This window comes from Podarcis pityusensis, assembly GCF_964106645.2.
Source record: "Podarcis pityusensis genome assembly, chromosome: Z".
In the NCBI taxonomy this organism is placed as follows: Eukaryota; Metazoa; Chordata; class Lepidosauria; order Squamata; family Lacertidae; genus Podarcis; species Podarcis pityusensis.
The window spans coordinates 22954531-22977236 of record NC_138044.1 but is presented as its reverse complement, the minus strand read 5'-3'; the positions used below and the strand labels follow the sequence as shown (position 1 = coordinate 22977236).

General features: G+C 48.1%; 3 protein-coding genes across 18 annotated transcripts in view; 2 read left to right on the top strand and 1 right to left on the bottom strand.

Annotated features, from left to right (window-relative positions):
- The first annotated feature begins 1061 nt into the window (after window positions 1–1061).
- LOC308468052 (uncharacterized protein) lies at window positions 1062–9972 on the top strand. Of its 2 annotated transcripts, none has more exons than XM_080990008.1 (6): window positions 1062–1416; window positions 4522–4558; window positions 5203–5284; window positions 6392–6495; window positions 7719–7789; window positions 7950–8058. In XM_080990008.1, exons 1-5 carry the CDS (start codon window positions 1353–1355, stop codon window positions 7774–7776), a joined length of 345 nt encoding a protein of 114 aa, XP_080846134.1. In that variant the 5' UTR covers window positions 1062–1352; the 3' UTR covers window positions 7777–7789; window positions 7950–8058. The 2 variants fall into 2 exon arrangements, with proteins under 2 accessions (XP_080846134.1, XP_080846133.1); XM_080990007.1 differs by lacking the exon at window positions 7950–8058 and adding an exon at window positions 9921–9972 and having other exon boundaries at window positions 1063–1416.
- Window positions 9920–22706, top strand: part of LOC308468015 (pre-mRNA 3'-end-processing factor FIP1-like) — a 28055-nt gene continuing 15268 nt past the window's right edge. For 3 of the 15 annotated variants that reach the window (XM_080989918.1, XM_080989912.1, XM_080989914.1), the window contains exons 1-2: window positions 21645–22199; window positions 22230–22492. In XM_080989918.1, coding sequence (XP_080846044.1) covers window positions 22274–22492 — 219 coding nt within the window. In that variant the 5' untranslated portion in view covers window positions 21645–22199; window positions 22230–22273. Of the gene's footprint in view, window positions 10032–11042; window positions 11078–21143; window positions 22200–22229; window positions 22493–22706 lie in introns of those variants that run through there. The other 12 variants (XR_013981406.1, XR_013981407.1, XM_080989919.1 and 9 more) reach the window with 9 other exon arrangements.
- The window catches only part of LOC308467995 (tigger transposable element-derived protein 1-like), a 147924-nt gene continuing 143454 nt past the window's right edge, over window positions 18237–22706 (bottom strand). The window contains exon 2 of the mRNA XM_080989859.1: window positions 18237–18330. Coding sequence (XP_080845985.1) covers window positions 18272–18330 — 59 coding nt within the window. The 3' untranslated portion in view covers window positions 18237–18271. The remainder of the gene's footprint in view (window positions 18331–22706) is intronic.

Genomic DNA, 22706 nt, shown 5'->3' with positions numbered 1-22706 from the left:
CTGCAACCCCAGTTTGAGTGTCAGTTATTCAGTTTGAGTGGCGGCACAAAACGGGTTCGCGACACAAATTAGCACTGAACTTTGGCATCAATGGGGGGGGGGAATCTGAAATTTCGGGGTCACACGTTAATGAAGCTGAGCCAGCGTACTGCAGCAGCTGCCACATTGCTCTAAGAATCGAAAGACCCTGCTCCAAATCTCCCGCCTGCCAGGGGCGCTTTAAGCAAGATTTCTTTTTCACTCTCTGCCTTCTGAACTGCAAAAGTGGGGCTGACTCTGGATAACCTTCCTGGGGCTGTTGTATGAGAAGCACCTTGATTGTTGACTGGTTCAAAAGCCCAATATAAATTCTAAAGATTAAAAGATCCATGGGTCCGCGCACGCATACACTTCGCTTCATCATGCGCTCGTGGAGGAACGCGGCGGTGCATATACAGTGGTACCTCGGGTTAAGTACTTAATTCGTTCCGGAGGTCCGTTCTTAACCTGAAACTGTTCTTAACCTGAAGCACCACTTTAGCTAATGGGGCCTCCCGCTGCTGCCGCGCCGCCGCTGCACGATTTCTGTTCTCATCCTGAAGCAAAGTTCTTAACCCGAGGTACTATTTCTGGGTTAGTGGAGTCTGTAACCTGAAGCACCACTGTATGTAAGTCGCGCGAACGCTCCCCGCGCTCTTATAACGGGTTAGTTTAACCTCTGTTTTGCTAGTAAAACTGAATTTACTGGGCCATGAAACTACGCATGTCTAAAAAGTGTGTCACCAGCTTGAAAAGTTTGGAAAGCTCTGACTTCAGAGAGCAGCAGCCTGTCACGCTACTTTTCCTTTCTTACGGGACCATCTTTCCCCATGCAAATCCACCTACCCAGCAACCAGCCTTCTTGGGAGGAAAGGAAACGCGCTCGTGATGAGACTCACTAGCCCCGGGTTATCTTAAATTTTAATTTCGTTTGAAAAGCTGGCCCAAAGCCAAGTAGAGGCATTCCCGGCTGGGCGCTAGGACCCGGCCGCTCCTCCCGCAATAGCAGCCGCAACTACCTCTCTGCCTCCGCTGCTCCGACGTTGAGAGGTGTCCCCCCCACTCCCCCCCCTTACGGGGTTAGAAGCCCAAGAAAGGGCGATGGATGGCGGCACTTTGGCCCAGCACCCCCGGTGGGGGCTACTGCTCCAATAGCTCCGCGCGGAGGATAGAGCCGGTTGAGGCGCACCTCCCTCTCTGAATCCTCCCAGGAGCCCTGTGCTGCGCTTGCTGAGAGGCCTCGCTCGCTGGATCCCTTCCTTCCCTTCTTGTGCAACCTCTTCCTGGCCCGCTTCCCTTCCTGGGCTCCGCAGCCAAGTGCCTCCGGCTCCGCCATGGCCACGAATCTGGGAAGCAGTGCCATGCAGACGGAGGACGAGGAGCAATGGCTCTACGGAGGTAGGCAAGCTGGCAGGCGGCGGTGGCAGCCCCGACCCCACACTTCCCCTTTTTTCCCCTTTCTGTTTGTAGCTGCTCTGGAGGGTGGGAAAGGAGTGCGCGCGCGCGGTGGAACGAAGGAGGATGCCATGCCGACCTAGCGGCGCCTTTGCAAACTTTTTCCCGCCGCGCCGCGTTCAATTCTCCTCCGGCCCCTCCCACACCGCCCCTTTGGGCCGGAGATCTGGGACTGCTGCCCCGAGAATAGAGCCGCTGCGCCGCCGCCGGAATGCAGCGCGTGGCAAAACCCACCGGTCCGCAGGCTCCCGACGCCGCTGCCCTGCCTGCTCTAGGGAAAGAGAGGAAAAGAAGGAGAAGGCGGCCGGGGGGGGGGGCGTCTGCCTAGGGTTGCTTTGGACTTAAACTCGGAGGGAGAGCATCTTTCCCTCGCTATCCGGTTCCCTCAAGGAGTCGTAGGTAGCCTCCTGCCGTGTAGTGACAGTGGCTATTTATTGCCTGCCTCCCATCCTCAGGGCACTCCAGAGCGTCACAAGCAAAAATTATAATACTTTTTTTAAAAAATAGAGGTCTCGTTCTCCGAGCACATTTGTTACAGGGCGATACTGGAAGTAAGCCCGGCTGAGTTCAGTGGGACTTAGACTCCCAGGTAAGGCTGAGTACAGGGGTTGCAACTTCATTCGTTTAAAGTTCGCAGTATTCAGCCAAAGCTCTTGCAGCACCTTGCAAACCAAAATAGCAAATTAGTAAGGCTTTAAAATAACAGGAGCTGTAATGGCTTTTGTAAGCTGCCCCATAATGCAAAGTTTTCTGGGTGTATTACAATTGACAAGTAAGTAATCAGTTTAAGCACCAAATATGTCCTAAAACTTTAAAATCAAAAGCAACATAAACACATACAACCCTCAAATTCACTGCACCCCCCAAAGTTAAAACATAGGTTTAAAACTGATAGATCCAGACCACATTGATTTAAAAGGCCCAGTTTTTTTAAATTAACTTGGTTCCAAGTTCAGGGTTTTAAAGGTTAGACCTTGCACTTTAAATTGGGCATGGGAAGGTACCCCTGAAAGCAGTGGCGTGGGTTAAATTAGATTAAGAAGGCAGAGACTGCAGGAGATGAGACCTGTGTTCAAATCCTGCTTGAAGGTTTCTCTCTGGGACATCTGGGTAGCCACAGTGAGAGCAGGATGCTGGACTAGATGAGCCATTGGCCTCATCCAGCAGGCACTGCTTATGGTCTTGGTAGAATTATAGAATTGTAGAGTTAGAGTTACAAGCTTGGTGGATCTTTTCCATTTTAAAAAAAGGAAAAGTTTCATCAGACGTGACAGAGAAACTCATGCTGGGTTTCTTTTCCAAGTGCTCACAGACTGTTGAATTATCTATTCTAGGATCTTTACTGGCATTGGTGTCAAGCTCACTGGTTGGTAGTTACATGGGTCTCTCCCCCCCCCCCCTTTTGACAATGGGGACAACATTTACCTGCCTCCAGTCTGCAGGGACCTCAGCTCCAAGAATTCTCAAAGATTACTGTGTAGACAAAGGTTCTGATATTACATCCACAAGCTCTTTTGGTACCCCTGGGTGCAGCTCAACAGGCCCTGAAGATATGAATTTAAAGTAGCTAGGTGTTCCCTTACCACCTTTTTTCCTATCATGGGCTGCAGCTCCCTCCTTGCATCATTTATTATGTTATCACCAGGTTGCATATCATGGATGTAGCTGGGGGGCAGGGAGGGACAGCCCCCCAGCAAAAGGCCTGCCCCCCAACAAAAATCCTAGCTACACCCATGTTGAGTATTGCTTTCCATTTGGGTGAAAACGGGCAAAGTAGGTGTCCAGCCGTTCCACCTTCTCTGTCACTCAATAGTATTGCTCCGTCTTCTCCACTAGGGGGCTTACTAGTTGCTTGTTCTGCTTCTTGCTTTGAACAAAGCAGAATAAACCTTTTAAAGTTATTTTTAACCTCTTTCCTTCTGAGCTTTGGCCTGCCTGCCTTCCTCCCTGCAACTGTTGACTACTTGTGTATATTCCTCATTTGTGATTTTCCCTTTCCTTCGTTTCTTATACTTTTCCTTCTTAAATCTCAGCTCATCTCTGAGCCGGTTTCTTTAAATGCCTCCCCCTTTTTTTCCCTTCATGTTGGGATTGTCTGCATTTGTGCCTTCAGTATTTCACCTTTAAGATATGCAATAACAGATGAATTGAGCTATACATCAGGAAAGGCCTGTATAAGCAGAAGGGTCTGAAGCAAAGTACTGATGACCCCTGCTTAATATTAACAGCCAAGGAGTTGGACAGCCTAGGTGATCGTGTACCAAAGACTTTCCCTTGTATCCAGTGCACTGCATGCTGTCAGTGCAAGGATTCCACCACTAAATAGATGTGAGAGTGAGTAATGCTGTGCAAGAAGGAATCCTTGCACCAGCAGGACACTTACTTTGCACAGCATTGAATACGAGTCCCTATTTCTCATAGAAGGTGAACGTCATGTTCAGGGGATGTATGCTAAGAGAAGGCAGTAGGTGAACATTCTTGTCTGGAGGCTTAGTAAGCGCAGCCAGCTTGGCAGAGTGGCATTCTTGAAGCTTCCCACTGGCTCTGTATGCCTGCAGGTTTAGACACCACTGATGGGGAAGGAAAAAGTTAGACAGCAGGATTTCTATATGACTAACAGAAGGCAGCAAGGACCAACTGGAAGCCTTTAATGGGATGCAACAGGTGCTGCGGTGGCCAAAGCGAAGATAAAAGAGTCTTGGTAGCCAAGAGAAAGCCAAAGGGATGACAGGAGTTTACGTGTGCCCTAGAGCGAGGGACAGCCCTGGGAAATGAAAGTAAGGTAAAGCATGAAGCGAATCCAGAGTTAGTGCTGCTTCTTTGTGTTTCCAGACACATCTCCCCTCCATTGGGCAGGGTGTCTCATTAGCATACTACAGCGGCAGTTGTGTTTTTTTTTTTGTACTGAATTTTTCAAAGGGGAAAAGTGACATAAGCATCTTGCATGTTTTGTTAGGGAGGAATGTATGCAAATGTAGTGGTATGTTCTCTCTCTCTCAAAGTTTCTGAAGCTTTGATAAAATTTTCCTCTTCTTGATGTATTTGCAGTTGACACTGGTAATCAAGAAGATGGACCAATTCCTTGGTAAATGTTATTTTATTTTTGTAATTCAGAGTCAAAGGCATGGGGGGGGGGGGAACAGTTGCAGTACATTTGCCAGGATGGCTTGCATACTGTTACCAGACACCCCTTTGGAATGAGATACATTGGAGACTGTAGTATCTTTTAGAAATATGGTTTATTTATACATATTTACACCTGAGTTTAGGTGGAGGGAATGCAGAAAATTATACCCCAGTAGTGTATCTTGTTGCTCATCTCATAGCTTCAGAAAGCTTTGGTCCAGAGCAGAAGCCAGGCATGATCTCTTGGTTCAGCCTCCTCCAACCAACACCACATGGAGTTCTACCCCTCCATACTTCTTCCCCAAAACCTTGCTCAAAAACCTCTGTATAAAAGGACACCCCACACCCCTGTATGCCACCTGTAACCCTCGCAACCTCCTCTACTCAACATTGCTATTGTCTTTTGCTAACTAACACACAGCTGCAGGGGAGAATAGAAAATGGAAAACAGTATTTGTTTATTTATTTGGTCTCTTTTGCTGATTGTGGTTACCAATCACTACTCTGTTGCCTTGCCAGATTTGCTGGTCATTGTGACTGAGATGTGTTTTGAGAAGGAGCCAACATGGGTTCTAGTCTGTGTGTGTGTTCTGTGTTTATCAGGGACACAGGACCTCATCCTTTAAAAGACATTCCCAAGGAGAGAAAGATTGTCAGTGATGAAGAACGAGAATTGTTACAGCAAGTGAGTAGTACAAGCTGAGATCTCTACCCTAGTGCTCCTCTGTTGTTTAGATCTCCCAACTCCCATCAGCCCCAGCCAACAACATACAGGTGTGCTAGCCAGGGCTGATGGGACTTGGAATCCAAAACATCTGGAAGGCACCAGGTTGGAGATGGCTGGCTTAGAATAATAGTTTAGCTCTTTGCCAAGCTAAACAGAAGTAGAGGAGACCCAGAATGGTTGGGAAGTTGTTCAGTTTGCTGGCAAAATACAGTCAACTATCTCATAAAGGTAGAGTGCTTTTGCATTGCATTGCATTGCATTTGTTTATTTAAATCAGGGGGTTGGGGAACCTCAGGGCAGAGGCCCAAATGCAGCCCTCTGAGCCTCAAGACTCTTCCTAGCCCATATCTCTTGCCTAGCCGCAAACACATATCAGCTTACCAACCATGCTTTGCCCTTTATTGCTTCTTCCTGGCTGGGATGGGTTCTTGAACTTGGATTAATGCCTCTTGCTTGCCTGGATGGAGAATATAGAGCGGTGAGTGTGTATAGAAAGTAGCAAATGGTAAAAAAACCCCTGCATTTGTTGCTATTCTTCCGATCACCCAGAAGTAAATGTGGCTTTTCGATCAAAAAGGACTCTCTTTCCTAGATTTGAATCAACAGATAAATAAATAGCTGCCCATCCTTCTCAACTCACTCATCATCCATGGTTGCTGGCACAAATAAATTAAAATAAATTACATACTTACAGCACAAGTAACCGAGAAGAGAGGGGGATGGTACCTCTTGAGCATTCCTATTTCAAAGTTTCATGTAACTAACTAAAAAAAAAAAAGCCTCTGAATGTTTATTTCTCAGGCTTAAGGCTGCAGTCCTAACCTCACTTCCATAGGAGTAAGCCCCATGGAGTTACAGGACAGTTACTTTTGGTAGGCATGGTTGAGATTGCACTGTGAACAAAGTCCAACAGGACTTAAAAGTAATGTCATCCCTAACTTATCAAATTTATTGCAATTGAAGTTGAGCTAACTTTATTGGGAACAAGCTAACTTGTGCTGCTGCTTAGGTCTGTGTTTTTAAAAACTGTCTTCTCATTGTGCATGTCTTCTGTCTCCTTCCTAGACCCTTTCAGGTAGAGAAGACAACGAGGAAGACAGTGATAGTGACAGTGACGACTACATCCAAGTAATGATTGGCAATATCACAACAAGAAGGCCATCTTACATGTACGTCTGCAGGTGTCAGAATTCTGTTATATTTAGAAAGGAAAGGGGAAGAAAGGGGAAGAAAGACTAAATAGAGTTGTATAGCAAAAATTAAAAGATTTACCGGTAGTAGTGGACCTTGGTCTGAAAAGTTGGAAGACTCCTGCCATTGAGGGTCCAGGAGAATACCATGGCTGATGGTATCAAAGCCAATGAGAGATCCAGCAAGAACTTGGCGACACTCGCCCCATCCATTTCCTGATAGAGGTCAAACATCAGGGTGACCAAGATGAATTCTGTCCCAAACCCAGGTCTGACCCTAGATTGGAACAGGTAATGGGAACCTTTAGCTCTCCAGATGGAGCTGAACTACAATTCCCAGCATTCCCAGCAAGTATGAAAGTCATAGTTCAGTAAGATCTGTAATGCAAAAGGTTCTCCACACCTGGTCTAGATAATCAGTTTCCTTCAGGACTCCCTGCAGCTGCATTGTCTCAACTTCTCTAATATTTTGCCCAAAAGGAGAGGGGAATCTGTGACTTGATAGTTGTTAAATGCCATCAGGTCCAGGTTTTCCAGGAGTATCCACACCACTACATCAAACGAAGACACGCTCACCAGACCTTGAATCCACCCCTCTGGCTAACTTTAGTAAGCCATGAAGTGCAAGTGAAATATAGCTGGAAGGGAAAAATCTGAAGCACACTTTGAGTACGCTCTGAATTTTCCCTTTGCGGGCCAGCTCAAATTCAACCTGGGCTACAAAGGAAACAACTTCCTTAGTAAGTGTGGCTTCAGAGTGTGCTCTCGAGTCTACCTTTGAAGTTTAATCACCTGGTGTCAGGTGACTGACAGGTGGGTGGTCCTGCCCACCTGTCAAAGTGATCCACAGTGAGTGGGGAGCTGGATACAGTCCCCCACCCCAGCTTCAGTGCAAGTTTGAAGGGCTTGCTTGCTTGAACTGCAATTGTCAGTTCAGACATCAACATGGTTTGGTGAAAATTAGGAAGTGTTTGATTAAGTTGGGCATGCAAAGAAAGGAGGGAGGGCATAAGCTCATCACCATTCACCATGGTTTGGAGCATGCTCTTCATAACTGTTCAACTGGCTTTTAGCGAATGTGAAATTATAAAGGCGTCATATGCCTTGTAATATGTCAGAACTAGGAAGTGATCAGACTTGCTACGTTTCTTGGCTGCCTTCTGCTTCTCTCCCTCACATCTTAGCCTGTCAATTTATTGTAGCTGCTCACTGAAGCCAAACCACAGTGCAATTCAGCAGAAGCCTGTTCCAGCTGCCTGATGCAGGCATGAAGGTAGCCAGGATATTTGTTAGGGGGACAGGCCTTTTGTTGGGGGGGGGCAGAACCTTATGTATTTTTATTGATTTTATTGATTTTTTTTGGGGGGGGAGCTGCCCCTCTCTTGGCTATGCCCATTGGTGCATATGTGTTTTGGTCCTTTCTCGCTCCCTAGGGAGCGCCCCAGGAATATGAGTCTAAAAAACAACCAAGGTTGTGAAGCAACCACATCTGGTACTGGTCTTCCTATTACTCCCTGTGATGTTAACATATATGAGAGTGCTGGAGGTTACCCAATCAGGACCCGGGGGTGGAGTCAGAGGGACTATAAAACCAGCTCTGGGAGGGGTGGGGAGTTCCTTGGGGAGTTGGTTGGAGTGAATTGGGCTAGAGTTTGTGCGTAGGTTGAGTTAGTGTAGTGGAATAAGCTGAGTCAGGAATAGTTAGGGGCTAGGAAGACAAGTAAATATCTGAGAGGTGGTTTAGTGAGTGAGAGCTGGTAGCGGAAGTTATAGCTCTGCATAGGCACCCCATGATTGTAATTGACCGATACCATTTATGAAACCACACGCTTGTTAAACTGCAATAAATAAACAAAAGTTTATGTTCCAATTTAACCCTGACTGGACTCAGGATTGTACCAGGTAGGGCCTGGGTAGTGGCAGCGGGAAATAAAGTGGTGGCACAGGGATCAATAGATGGTGAAATGTCCAGGGACCCTGTGTGATCACCACACTCCCACTGTGGCTTTTCCTCCTCTGAAGCAGTTAGTCAAGATGGGCCGTGTATAGCAGGGATGGGGAACCTCAGGCCTGCAAGCTGAATTCCGCCCGCCCTCCAGACCTTTCTGTTTGGCCCTTGGGACTCACTCCAAGCTACATTCCTGCTCCTCGGGCCCCACCCCTGACTGGTTCTGCTTAGCCCCTGCTAGAGTGCTTTGTTCTGACTTTGAGAGTGCCTCTTGCTTGGCTGGATGAAAGAACCCCCATGACTTCTGCATGCCTGGATTGTAGACTCCATCGCTCAATGCACCTTGTGTCTCTTGCCTTGCCATTACTTGTATGCAAAGCCCAGAGAAATCTGAGGCGAAACTGGACAGCGGAGGCCCCAATGTTATACTGTTCATCCCTTGTGTGATAACCATACATTGCTGAGGAAGATTAGAAGAAGGAAGCCAGTGGCTGTGTTAGACTAATAGGCTTCCCTGTCCTGCCAGAAGATTGTACAAGTGAGGTTTTTCCAAGTCACTGAACTGTCAAAGCAACCCGGAAGTACAACTGGAGGAACTCTGGGATCAGAGGCAGATTGTCCCCACTAGCTAGACCTGGGTGCTAAATGAATTTGGTTTAGGTGGAGGTTTAGGGAATTTGTAGCAGCTTTTTAGAGACAGCAACAGCTTCTCTTGAGCACACGGAAGACCTTAGAATAAATTACCAGTATTCCCTCTAGTAGTTAATAGTTTAACTCCAACATAACAATCAATATAACAATTTCACAGCTAAGCCTGTTACGCCTAACTACTAAGGAACTTTAAAGGCATTCTAAGCATCTAAGAGAGTGGGCAGCAGCAGGAAAGTATCCTATGGCGTAAATCTGTGTTATTGTGGGAGGGAATTCCATCGACCCTGCAATATTAAAAGCAAGGTAGCACAAATACCTGGATTTATGTTTATACAATGTGGGATTGGGGAAACTGTTTCCCTTTACAACTATAGTTAAGATTAACCATAGTTTAGTATTTGAATGTAATGGAATGCAAAAGCATTCCTGCTACACAGGAGAGCGGTAGATTGTCTGCATGAACCTGAGGCTCATTCAATTCATGATATAGTTTATCCCTGCATATGAATGCAGTCTTAAGATGTCTTAAGTTTTTCTGTCTTTGCCCCCTTATCTGTTTCTTTAGCTAAGTAGCTGAAACCCATTAATTTTTTAAGAAGGGGAAGCAGAATAATTTTGACAAAAACAACAACTTGTGATTGAACTCACAGATGGGAATAATTAATGTAACTGAAGCTAAATCCATTGGGGATTTTTAAAAGGGGGGGGGGGAGAAAGAAGAAACCCTGATCAATTTGCTCAGCAAATGAATGGATCAACAACAACAGAGCCTTGGCACTAAGCATCTGTTTTCCTTCTTTCAATGCCAAGTTGCAACCCAAAGGTAATGATTTAGATGCTCCTGGGAATATATATGGCTTACCTGAAGCAGACATGGATTTGGATTCAGCTGATGACAAACCATGGAGGAAACCAGGTGGGGCCTCAAAGTTTATTGTGGTCAATACTATCAGTTGATTTATTTTTTGCTTTGCATTTCACGTCATGGGCCTGTGTGCAGCAGGAGTTACAGGGTAAATGGGAGGAGAGTGTGATGTGTGATTTATAAGTGTGCTCCTCAATCAGACATTAAAAAATTACCCAGCTGCAAACATTTGGCTCATACTTCATTTTATTTATTGCCTCGTCTGATGTCTTCAGATTCATTCAGTTCTTGTCCAAGTGCTTTTAAGCATCTCTCAATCATTTGTAAGGAAATCTGTTTGTTTTTAATTTAAAAATGAAATTGAACCCGAGATTGTCAGGAAGCAGAATTCCGAATCCAGTGCCATGTTCTGTGTCCCTCATGGAATCTTGGCAATGGATGCAGCTCTCTCACTGGAATGTATTCTGCAGTTTCCATGTGTTCTCGTTCCTCTGGGCCAAGTTGCATAAGTCCTTTGGGGTCCCCAGAACGTGTCTGTGCTGTGTGCTCACCCCCATTTCATTGATTGTCAGGGCCAAGAACCAATCGGTGCCAAGCTAGAGTCATTCTGTACTTGTAGTTGAATGTTGGGCTAGTACCTGGGAGACCAGGGTTCAAATCTCCTCCCAGCCACATGAAGGCTCACTGGGTAACCTTGGGCCAGTCACTCCTCTTAGCCTAAGCTACTTTACTGAATTGTTGTGGGGATTGGATGAGGAGGGGGAGAACCATGTGTGGGAGATTTATGCAGCCAAACATAACTGTATAATTCCCAGTAAGAAAGGGGTTAAGGATCACAGAGTTCTTAATTGCTAGAGAAGACTCAGATTGGTCATGACACCTCACCATTGGGGAGGGAGGATGCAAGGGTTATTTCCTGTTCTTCTCTCTCTCTGTCTTCTCTTTGAACCATGTAACTGAGCAGACATCTGAGGCTGGGGCTCCAGACTCAGTCTGTGTGTTTGAGGTCAACTTCTGTATTTTGTAACCAAGAATACATTACCTGTGTTGTTTCTGCTGTAGCATTGAACGATGCATGAATGAGACCTCTGATTATTGTAAGTAAAACATTTAAACTTACTTAAGGTTGTGGTCTCTTCACTCCTAGAGGGGTAGAGGTGGGGGAGCACAATTGTCAGTGCTTAATACTGGTACATTTAAAGGTCTAACAGCCTATATTGCCCATCCTTTGCAAACGCTGCACATATATTTTAGTTTTAAACTCTACTGGGGGCTCTTTGGGCTAGACAGTGAGTCAAGCCCTATCCTTTTTTTGAATTTAGGTAGTCAGCTGTTGGGACTTCAGGATTAACTGTTATTCCCTAGTTATTTCCCAGCACCATGTACAATACACTTTGAGCTCCTTGGAGAAAAAATGTGGGATATAAATGCAATGAATAAATAAAATTGTCACAAGCATACTGGCTGTTGAAGTGCTCCCAATTTACTAATTAAATATACTCATGTGCTTGGGACAAACTTTCAGGAAGTAGTTTCCTAGCCCTGGCAAGACCGTTGAGAGAGACAACAGAAAGTGGTCTTTCCCCCTATGAATCTCTCAAAGCTGCCTTTGCCTGGTGTAGACTCAAATAAGTGAAACATTTTGCAGAGTGTTAGGTGGTGGGTTGACATAGCAGCCGGCACAGCGATTTCTTCAAGTAGCTCTTTATTATGGTAAGCTGGAATAGAACTAACTGCGAACAGCTCAGCCGGCCTGTATTTATAGGCAGCCGGCTGTCAACATTGTAACCACAACAGCCCAGAGTTCCCGCCTAAAATAACTGCCGCGGACCTGAGTGAAAACTATCTACAGACCTGAGTGAAAACTATATACAGTATCCCCCTGTTGGCCCAGGGTGAAACTACACTACATAACACCCCTCCCCACCGAGATAAGGCGTTAGTTACAATCGTAATGGTTTCCTTATATACAGCACTACGCGTAATGGTTCAATTAAGCACAAAAGCATATCGGTTACATTTCCCATACTTAGACCAACAGTGATACCTGTCCAACAACATAGTCCTTTAAATAAGTTGGGCGCTTGGAAACTCTGCCAGACCGCCGGGGACTGGTAGCCAAGTCCGGAGGGCCACACAGTTCTCGCTGAGGTTGTGGTGCGACCCTAGGTGGCGTTGGAACCAACTCCCCTGGATCCGCTGCTGTGGGTGGAGCCTCCGCAAGTGGAGTGGTCTGAGTCTGTTCTGAAACGGCTTGGTTCGGCTCCACGCTGGCAGTTTGTGAGGGAGGTGTAGGTGGGGCCTCGCCATCTGTACGTGTCTCTTCTGGAGCCGCAAGCGCAGTTGGGGGCACCTCGGTAGTGTCCAAGTCCCCAACCCTGCGCCTAAGCTGGTCTATGTGCCGTCGCCACAAGCGTCCGTCTTCGAGTGCCACCTGGTACGAGCGAGGTCCAGTGACTCCCACTACTGTGGCTGGCACCCAAGGGATGTCCCCCACATAGTTCCGGGCAAAGACCTGGTTTCCTGGGACAAATGACCGTGGTGCGTTGGCACAGCCTGGGGGTTCAGCCACGGCAAAGTCTGGGTGTAGCCGGTCGAGCGGTGACCTGAGGCGGCGGCCCATAAGCAGTTCAGCAGGACTCCTCCCTGTGGCTGCATGAGGGGTGATGTGTTGCACGAACAAGTATTCGGCGACCCGCTCATGCCAGTCTCCCCGGTCCAGGCGCGCCAGTGCCTCTTTTGTCGAGCGCACCATTCTTTCCGCTTGCCCGTTGCTGGATGGATGAAAAGGTGCCGTTAGGGCATGGCGGATGCCCAGTCCCAAAAGATACCGCTCAAACGTGCCTGACGTGAACTGCGGTCCGTTGTCAGAGACAAGGACATCAGGACACCCATGTGTTGCAAACAGGCCTCGCAGCACCCGGATGACAGCTTCGGTAGTGGTGGAGGGCATCAGGGCGACCTCCAGCCATTTGGAATAGGCGTCCACCACTACCATAAAGGTCCGGCCGTGAAAGGGGCCAGCCAGATCGATGTGCACCCTCGACCAGGGTGTCTTTGGCGTCTCCCAGGTGTGTCCCTTAGCTGCCGGTGGTGCAGGCCTCGACTCCTGGCACGCTTGACAGGCGGACACCCAGGCAGTGATGGCATCGTCCATATTAGGCCACCAGACGTAACACTGAGCCAACGCCTTCATTTTGACAATTCCCGGGTGGCCAACGTGCAGAGCCTCCAGGACGCGCTGACGGAGTCCCTGGGGAATCACGACGCGGTCTCCCCACAGCAGGCAGCCACGATGAGCTGAGAGTTCATGTTGTCTGGTTGCGAAGGGCTGGAACTCCGATGCAAAAGGCCCTTGTGGCCACCCCCTCCACACCCAGTTGAGCACCCGGCTGATGGTGCGATCCTGGGCAGATGCGGAGGCCACAGTGGCAGCCGATACAGGCGCTGCCGGAAGATCCTCAATCAGAAGGAGCGATGAAGCTGGAGCCGGGTCTTCCACAAATGCTGGAAGAGGGCAACGGCTGAGGGCGTCGGCATGGCCCATCGATTTCCCCGGGCGATGGATGAGCCGGTAGTGGTAGGCAGCCAGGAAAGCAGTCCATCGCAGCATGCGTGGTGAGAGGACCGGTGGAGTTGGACGATCACCGGCGAGGAGGCCCAGGAGTGGCTTGTGGTCAGTGATGAGGTCAAAAGTCCTGCCATAGAGGTATTCATGGAACCTCTTCACTCCAGCCACAAGTGCCAATGCCTCCTTGTCGAGCTGGCTGTAATTCCATTCCGTCGGAGATAGTGTCCTGGAAAAGTAGGCGAGCGGTGCTTCTCTTCCATCTGGAAAACGGTGACTAAGGACAGCACCGATGCCAAAAGGTGAGGCGTCGCAGGCAAGGACCAGCGGCCTGGATTCACTGTACTGTACCAGCACACTGTCTGAAGAAAGGAGAGCCTTGACCGCGTTGAAGGCCGCCGTCTCCCGATGACCCCAGGCCCAAGGCGTCTTAGTGCTAAGGAGTCGGTGAAGAGGCTCAGCCACTGTGGCTTTGTGGGGCAGGAACATGTTATAAAAGTTCAGCAGCCCCAGGAATGCCTGCAACTCCGTTTTGTTCTTTGGGGTGGGGGCCTGCTGGATAGCGCGGATCTTGGATGTGGTTGGATGAAGACCGGAGGCATCGATAAGATAGCCCAGGAACTCTACCTGTGGAACGGCGATCTGGCACTTCTCCCTCTTTACCTTGAGCCCGGCCTCCTGGAACCTGGTCAGCACGGCACGGAGGCGCTCGAACAGCTGCTGGTGTGAGTCTGCAGACACCAAGACGTCATCAAAATATGGTACCACGCCCGGAAGCCCTTGCAGGAGACGCTCCATAAGGCTTTGGAAGATGCCAGGAGCCACACTCACCCCGAACTGCAACCGGCGGCAACGGAAAGCCCCCCGGTGGGTGACGATCGTCTGGGCTTCAGCAGTGGCATCATCGACTGGCAGTTGTTGATAGGCTTGGGCAAGGTCCAGCTTAGCGAAGACCTTACCCTCACCCAGGGAATGCAGCAGGTGTTGGACAACAGGAACCGGATAAGCGTGCTGCTGAAGTGCCTTGTTGATCGTGCACTTGTAGTCAGCGCAGATTCTCACCGACCCATCTGGCTTGACAGGCGTGACGATGGGGGTTTCCCACTTTGCGTGGTCAACCGGCTCCAAAACTCCTTGGGCGATCAGTTTGTCCAGTTGTTCATCCACCTTAGCCTTGAGAGCAAAGGGAACCCGGCGTGGCTTTAGCTTGATAGGGGCGACTTGTGGATCAAGGCTAAAGGAGATGGGCGTACCTGTATATTGGCCCAAGGTGCCGTCAAAAACCTCGGCAAAGTCTTTGACCAGACCCTCAGTCTCTGCGTTAGAGATGCAGTTGATGCCGGTGACTTCCAGGCCGAGGGCATCAAACCAGTCTAGCCCTAGGAGGCTTGGCCGCTGACCTTCGACCACCACCAACCGGAGCAGGCCCGAAAAATCCTTGAAGGCGATCCGGAACCGGCCAACGCCTACCACGGGAATGTCGTTTCCCTGGTAGTCTCTCAGGTGTACGCGGTGAGAGTCGAGTTGCCTTTTGGACACTCTGGGTACCAGTCTTTTGATGGTGCTCCATGACACGATGGACAGGGCAGACCCGGTGTCGATCTCCATGTCACATGGAGCTCCTTCAATGAGCACCGTGACGTTCAGCTTGCGTCGCGTAGGCGAGTCGGTTTGGCCAATCGTGGTTCCAGACGGGCAGCGGCAGTTGGTGAGAGCGAAACAACTTTCCTTGGCAGACTGGAGTGAAGACTTGGACTTGCGAGTCGATGAAGGGGGGGTGTCAGACGGAGCCGATCGGCAGACCTTAGCGATGTGGCCCCTTCTGGAACACTTCCTACAGATGGCGTCTCTGAATCGACACTTGGCACGGGAATGGTTGCCTCCGCAGCCAGCACATTCCGGTTGGCCCTTGGACTTCTGTTGGAACTTCCTGCGCTCCCGCTTTGTCTGGTGCACGTCATCGTCTTCACTGGAGGATGCCTCCTCACTGCTGGCCTTTTCATGATGCACCGGAACTGGCTCCCTAGCAAGACGCGGGCTGCTGGACTTGCGGATCTCCTGGGCGGAGCGTTCAGCAGCTTCTGAGGCCACAGCCTCCTCAATGGCTTTCTGTAGCGTGAGGTCTGGCTTGGCTAGGAGGCGCCGTTGCAGATGGATGTCCCGGACCCCGCAGACGATTCGATCCATCAGGGCATCGTCTAAGTCTCGGAACTCACAGTGCATTGCAGCCTGTCGCAGGGCGGTGGTGTAGTTGTTGATTGACTCCCCCTCTGCCTGGTTCCGGTGGTAGAACGCATGGCGGGCAGCAATCTTGGATGGCTTTGGTGCGTAGTGGTTGCGGAGCTTCTCTTGGATCGTGTCCCATGGTGTTGCCTGGACTGCTTCAGGCGCAACCAACGCTCGGGCCGTCTCAAACACCTCAGGCCCACAGAGGCTGAGGAATAGGCCCCGCTTCCGCTCCTGTGATACTTCTGTCAGCTCGTTGGCTTGGAGGTAGCAGTCGAACCGAGCGAGGTAGGAGTCCCATGATTCAGAGGCTGGCGCAAACGGCGGTAGAGGCACAAGTGAAGCCATGATTCCGATGCCGGCGTGAAGGGCGATGGATGGAACACAGTGCTCTAGCCAGAACAGTCAGCTCTGAATTGGTTCTGCCCAGTGATTTCGCTCAGTGATTTCGCTCTGTGATTCAGCTCAGTGATTCAGCTCAGTTCAGAGGCTGGCCGCATCTGGCTGTGCTCTGATGTCCATCAATCCCATCCTCGTCGCCAGTGTTAGGTGGTGGGTTGACATAGCAGCCGGCACAGCGATTTCTTCAAGTAGCTCTTTATTATGGTAAGCTGGAATAGAACTAACTGCGAACAGCTCAGCCGGCCTGTATTTATAGGCAGCCGGCTGTCAACATTGTAACCACAACAGCCCAGAGTTCCCGCCTAAAATAACTGCCGCGGACCTGAGTGAAAACTATCTACAGACCTGAGTGAAAACTATATACAGTATCCCCCTGTTGGCCCAGGGTGAAACTACACTACATAACACAGAGGATAGCAGGGATAAGGAAAAAGAGGGGGGGGATTCTTTCAGACGGTTGTGAAACTGGATTTTTTAAGTGAAAAGTTAAAGATGAGCCTCTTGGACAATTGCTGGGTGGGAAATTTGGCTGGCTGAATCATTAAAATCCCAGAACTAGAATGGCACCATTGTATAATAAACTGAAGCTCCTCTCTGAATTTTCCCTCTCTTCACTGGATTTAAGTGTGAAGGGTACAGACCAGGGATCTGAGCAAGTTAATTAACCTTGGGAGGCTGGTGAAAGGGTTAAATTTGGTAGACAGTGTAACTGGTGAAACTCATCTGCCAAAGTGTAGTGGTATCAGATATGATCTTGAAGTAGCTTGAACACATTTTTAAAGCTTCCAGTTACTTTAATTTATGGAAGTCTTGACTAAATCAAAAGACCCTCAGGAATATTTGCTCCTGAGGAGAATGTTTCACTGACGTGTGTTGCAGAAAGCATTGCAGCAGCAGTGTTATAACTGGATAATTGATTAGGTGTCCAAGCTCTAATCATTACATCAAATCCACTAAACCTTTAGTTGATTAATGAGGGGAAGCCAGTTTTAATCAGTGGAACTTTTAAGGACATACATATTTCCTTATGGAGGCTGTTTTGGTTCTGGTGTGTTACTAGACTAGAGAATGAAAAAGCTGTAATGGAAGCAAGAGGCTCAGCAAAGTTTGTTTCTGCCCTTCCTTGCATAACTGTCTTGTAGAGTAGGCCAGTTATGGCTCAGCTGTCTGGTTTCCTCCTCTATAACATAAGTCAGGAGGGAGATCTTGGGACCCTCACTCAAACATTTACGTGGGGATTGCACAGATGTCTTCTAAAAGTCAGATAGGGAAATGAAGATGTCAACAGGACCCAGCAGAATAAGGAAAACTAAAAGGAGCATCTGTGGTTCTAATTTATCTCATCCTAAACTTTCTACTTGGGATCAGGTGAGTAGCAAGGATGGTCAGTTGCAGGATTATCTGGTGGGGGTGGGGTGGATCCTGATGTGAGAGAACAAAGGATACATAGCATAGTCCATTTATAAGGGGCTCAGGACCCCCATTTGGCAGGCAGTTTCCAGCAAATCAGAAGTGTGGCATACTTACCAGGTGAAGATTAACACTCCACTGAGATCAGATGAAGGTGGACAGTTACTGCCCAGATTCCTACCCCCACCCCAATCTTTCTGTGACAGTCTGAATCATTTTGTTGATTTAGGTTGTGTTTTGGCTCCCACAAGGCAAATGGAGCAGCAAGAAACCAGGCTTTTCCCTCACAGAAGCAAATATTAGAGATAGCTTTTCCTTGTGACACTGACTAATTGGTTTGTCTTTCACTTCCTAACTTATATCAGAAAGATATCTAAATTGGGGCTATGCTAGTCTACAAAATATATTCAAGTGTACAGTGGTGCCTCGCAAGACGAAATTAATTCATTCCGCGAGTTTTTTCGTCTAGCGAATTTTTCGTCTTGCGAAGCACGGTTTCCCATAGGAATGCATTGAAATTCAATTAATGCATTCCTATGGTCAAAAAAAGTCCAATCAAAGCCAAATTTGGTACAACAATAGTTTATTGACTGCTCTTTAAAGTCACACATACTTTAAAGAGCATATCAAAAATTGAAGGAACAATAAATTAAGTTTCCAAACATGACAGAAAAACATTTAAAAATCAACAAAGTGTACTGTACATACATTTTCTAAGACTCTGGGGGACCACTCGAAGAAGGTTCCTCTTCCACTCTTTGCTTCTTGCTGAGGAACCTGTCCATGGTCTGCTGCTTCATCTGCCTTTTCAGCAGCTCCCTGAGAGGCAACATGACCGTCGTATCAAAAGTGTTCGCTTGGTCATGTGCCACGTGCTTGTTAGGGTGGTGCCGCTCTGCAAAAGCCTGCACCTCCTTCCACTTCTGGCAAATGTCCCTCAGTTCTTTGGAGGACGGCCGTTCCTCAGTTGCTTCCTCCTCTTCCAGCGAGGCCTGCTCCTGCGCAACCTCTGCCTGCAGTTCAACCAGCTCCTGGGTGGTCAGCTCGTGGTCGTGCTCCTCCACCAGCTCGCAGACATCCTCCTCTGTGACCTCCAGGCCCATGGTCCTCCCCAAGGCAACAATGTCCTGCACCACTGTTGACTCTGGTGCATCAGAGTCACTTGGTGCCACACAGTCCGGCCACAGGCTGCGCCAAGCGCAATTCAAATTTCTCTGGCTGATCCCGTTCCAGGCCGTGGTGATCATCTTCAAGCAGGTGACGATGTCGAAGTGGTCCTTCCAGAATTCCCGCAGGGTGATGGTGGTGCAATCAGTCACCTTGAAGCATCGCCTGAAAAGCTCCTTGGTGTAGAGTTTTTTGAAATTGGCGATGACCTGCTGATCCATCGGCTGGAGCAGTGGCGTGGTGTTAGGCGGCAGGAACATGATGTTGATGAAGCTGAACTCCTCCAACAAGTCCACCTCAAGGCCTTTAGGATGAGCAGGAGCATTGTCCATCAGACGCAAAGCCTTCAGCGGCAGGTCGTTGTCCAGCAGGTACTGTTTGACAGCAGGGCCAAAAGCAAGATTGACCCAGTCCACAAACAGCACACGTGTGACCCAAGCCTTGCTGTTGGATCGCCACATGACACTCAGCCGCTCCTTGTCGACCTTGTGTTTCTTGAAGGCCCGTGGGTTCTCCGAGTGGTACACCAGCAGGGGCTTGATCTTCAGGTCGCCGCTTGCGTTGGCACAGAAGAGCAGGGTCAGGCAGTCCTTCATGGGCTTGTGGCCAGGCAACTTGGCCTCCTCCTGTGTGATGAAAGTCCTTTTGGGCATCCTCTTCCAAAACAGCCCGGTCTCGTCGCAGTTGAAGACCTGCTGTGGAACGTAGCCCTCTGTCTTCACAGCCTCCAGGAACTCCAAGGCAAAGTCTACAGCCGCAGGAACATCAGAACTGGCAGCCTCTCCATGCCTGACCACGCTGTGGATTCCAGATCTTGCCTTGAACCGGTCAAACCAGCCTCTGCTTGCCTTGAAGACTTCTGGCTCGCCTGAGGTTCCTGGCTGTTCCCGGATGAGGTCTGCGTGCAAGGCCTTGGCCTTCTCACAAATGACGGCCTCAGTCACTGTGTCCCCTGCACGCTGCTTCTCTTCTAACCAGATGAGCAGCAACTTCTCCACCTCCTCCAGAACAGCTGGGCGGTTCTTCACGATCCTGGTGACTCCCTTGGCTGCATCAGTCGCAAGGATCTTCTCCCTCATCTTCAGGATGGTCCCGATGGTCGATGGGTTCCTGCCGTACTCCCTGGCGAGGTTCGTCACATGCATTCCACCGTCGTGCTTCCAGATGATCTCCTCCTTCATTTCCAGCGTCACCTTCTCCTTCTTCCTCTTGCCGGCCTCCGCAGCAGCAGCAGTCTTCTTGGGTCCCATGGCAGCACAGCTGTTACCTTCGTAAACTCAGAAAAAGAAAAAAACAATCAGCAATTCAAACCCAGAACCAAGTCCTTGAATTCCAAACACCCAACCCAAAATCCAAAACCCCCCAAAAAAGTTTTAAAAGTTTAACTTACGAAATGGCTTCAAATCACCAAAGTCTTCAAAATCCTCAAATGGCTGTAAAAGAAGTTTTGGGAAAGCTTTAAAAATCACCAAAGTCTTCAAAAACCTCAACTGTTCCCCCAGCCCCTCCCCAACTGTTGCAAACCCCTCCCCAACTGTTGCAAACCCCTCCTCAACTGTTCCCCCATCCACCCAGCACACAGAAATTCAAACCCAGAAATTTTTTCAAAAAAAACCAACATGGCCCAATGGTCACAGAAAACCATAAAAATTAAACCCCCCCCCAAAAAAACCACACAAGCTTCCAGATTCTTGCAAACCCCTCCCCAGCTGTTCCCCCAGCCACCCAGCACACAGAAATTCAAAACCCAGAATTTTTTTTTAAAAAAACCAACATGGCCCAATGGTCACAGAAAACCATAAAAATTAAAAAAAAAACCAAACAAGCTTCCAGATTCTTGCAAACCCCTCCCCAGCTGTTCCCCCAGCCACCCAGCACACAGAAATTCAAAACCCAGAAAATTTTTTCAAAAAAACAACAACATGGCCCAATGGTCACAGAAAATCATAAAAATGCAGAAAAAACCACACAAGCTCCCAGATTCTTGCAAACCTCTCCCCAACACCAAGTCCTTGAATTCTAAACACCCCAACCCAAAATCCAAAAACCCCCAAAAAAGTTTTAAAAGTTTAACTTACCAAACAGCTGCAAAAGAAGTTTTGGAAAAGCTTCAAAAATTCAGCAAACTCTTTAAAAAGCTCAAAAAGGCCACCACACCGCGTGCAATGTGTTGCTCCTCGAAGTCAAGTCGCAACTGCACCTCTTCCAGCAATGCACCCTGGGTTTTAACGATTTTACGAAAAAGGAAACAAACTTGCAAGACGTTTTCGTCTTGCGAAGCAAGCCCATAGGGAAATTCGTCTTGCGAAGCAACTCGAAAACGAAAAAACCTTTCGTCTTGCGAGTTTTTCGTTTTGCGAGGCGTTCGTCTTGCGGGGCACCACTGTAGTTGGCTATTACCAATTCCTTAAATCAGTTGGCAGCCCTGGCGTTTTACATTGCAGCTTGGATTTCCTCCCTTCTTTTTTAACTGAACAACACCAAAAATATAATTCTGGCGCAATAATGGATCAGGCAATGCTGTGAAACTGAAATGCTATTTAATTCCTTCTGTGTGATTTGCTTATATAAGAGAAGTTAGATACTTTGGGCATTGATTTCTATAGTCAAACGTTAGGATGGCAATGTTCACATGCTGATGATCCCAGACTGATTTGGTTAATGCCCCCAAATTAAAGTAGTCCTCCTTTTTTTAGACAAATGCAATTAAATCATGACAGGGCCGTTCACTGATGCGCCTTGGAGCTTGTTACAAATACAATTTGGTTTAGTGGACTCAAATACTCCCTCCCATCAGCATGGATTTATTCTGCTTTATCAAAGTTTGCTTTATCTAGGATTGTCTCATAACCACAGTTTCCAAATCTACTTCAGTCCATAGTTAAGAGACTAGTCCTGGTCAACCCAGTACTTTTTTCAGGTGGAACTCACTGGAACTCAGTTCCAGCCCCCCATAGCCATTGCCATTATAAGAGAACAAGGGAGAAGTTCATGTTGAGTTCCATCACCTCATTTTCTAGAAAATTAGCACAGGTCAACCACTAACTGTGGAATGTTGTGCCTTGGTTCTCAGAAATTCACCCGTTTTTGTCTGGGATTATCTGTTGTCTGTTAATGAGTATGCTGATATTTACTGTAATGAAATACATTTTGTCTCAGAGGTTGCTAGATTGTTCCAGATTTTGATACTTCCTTTGTATCCCACCACAACATATAAGAGCACCACAGCTGTGTTAACCCCAGAGCTAATTTTTTTGAGGTTGTTTTAATTTTTCTATGACTCAGAGTCTGAAATGATCTACATATGCAGGAGAATGAAGTGGTAAAGTAGACAATACAACTTTGGACAGCAAGTGAGCATTTATGAATGCTCCTCTGTAAGTAGAAAATTAAGTAGAGAATTAATGTATCAGCAGCTTCTGTCTATGCTAGTTTTCTCTCCGTGTGTAGATTGCTCTGCTGTTTTTAAAACATAGGAACACATTTTAAAATGAGGTCCTCCACTGCAGATTGAAGTGGGATGACGCATTCTCCCACCTCGAGATTCTGCCATCTCGTTCTACTAGGTATATGGAACCTGCCTCATTCATTCATTCATTCCCTCCCAGGTGCTGACCTTTCTGATTACTTCAATTATTTATTCAATGAGGAAACATGGAAAGTCTATTGTGAAAAGCAGCGCTGGTTTCAACTTGGCTTGAAGTCATCCGCCCCTGTCAGCGCTGAAAACCAGATCAAGGTAAGTGGTGGAACTTAGGTGTACTGGAGGCGGTTGGAGGATGGATGACAGCTAACAGATTGAGGTGGAATCATGACAATACAGAAGTACTGTTTGGGGGGGGGCAGGTGTGGGGGACATCCTGATTCTGAATAGGGTAACTGTGCCCCTGAAGGACCAGGTGTGCAGCCTAGGAGTCATTTTGGACTCGCAGCTGTCCATGGAGGCGCAGGTC

Bases quoted from the DNA above. Each gene is read 5' to 3' on its own strand.
- LOC308468052 (XM_080990007.1), top strand. From the start codon at position 1,353: ATGGCCACGAATCTGGGAAGCAGTGCCATGCAGACGGAGGACGAGGAG. The intron at 1,417-4,521 runs GTAGGCAAGCTG...ATGTATTTGCAG, and splicing joins GGAGCAATGGCTCTACGGAG to TTGACACTGGTAATCAAGAA. The intron at 4,559-5,202 runs GTAAATGTTATT...TGTGTTTATCAG, and splicing joins GAAGATGGACCAATTCCTTG to GGACACAGGACCTCATCCTT.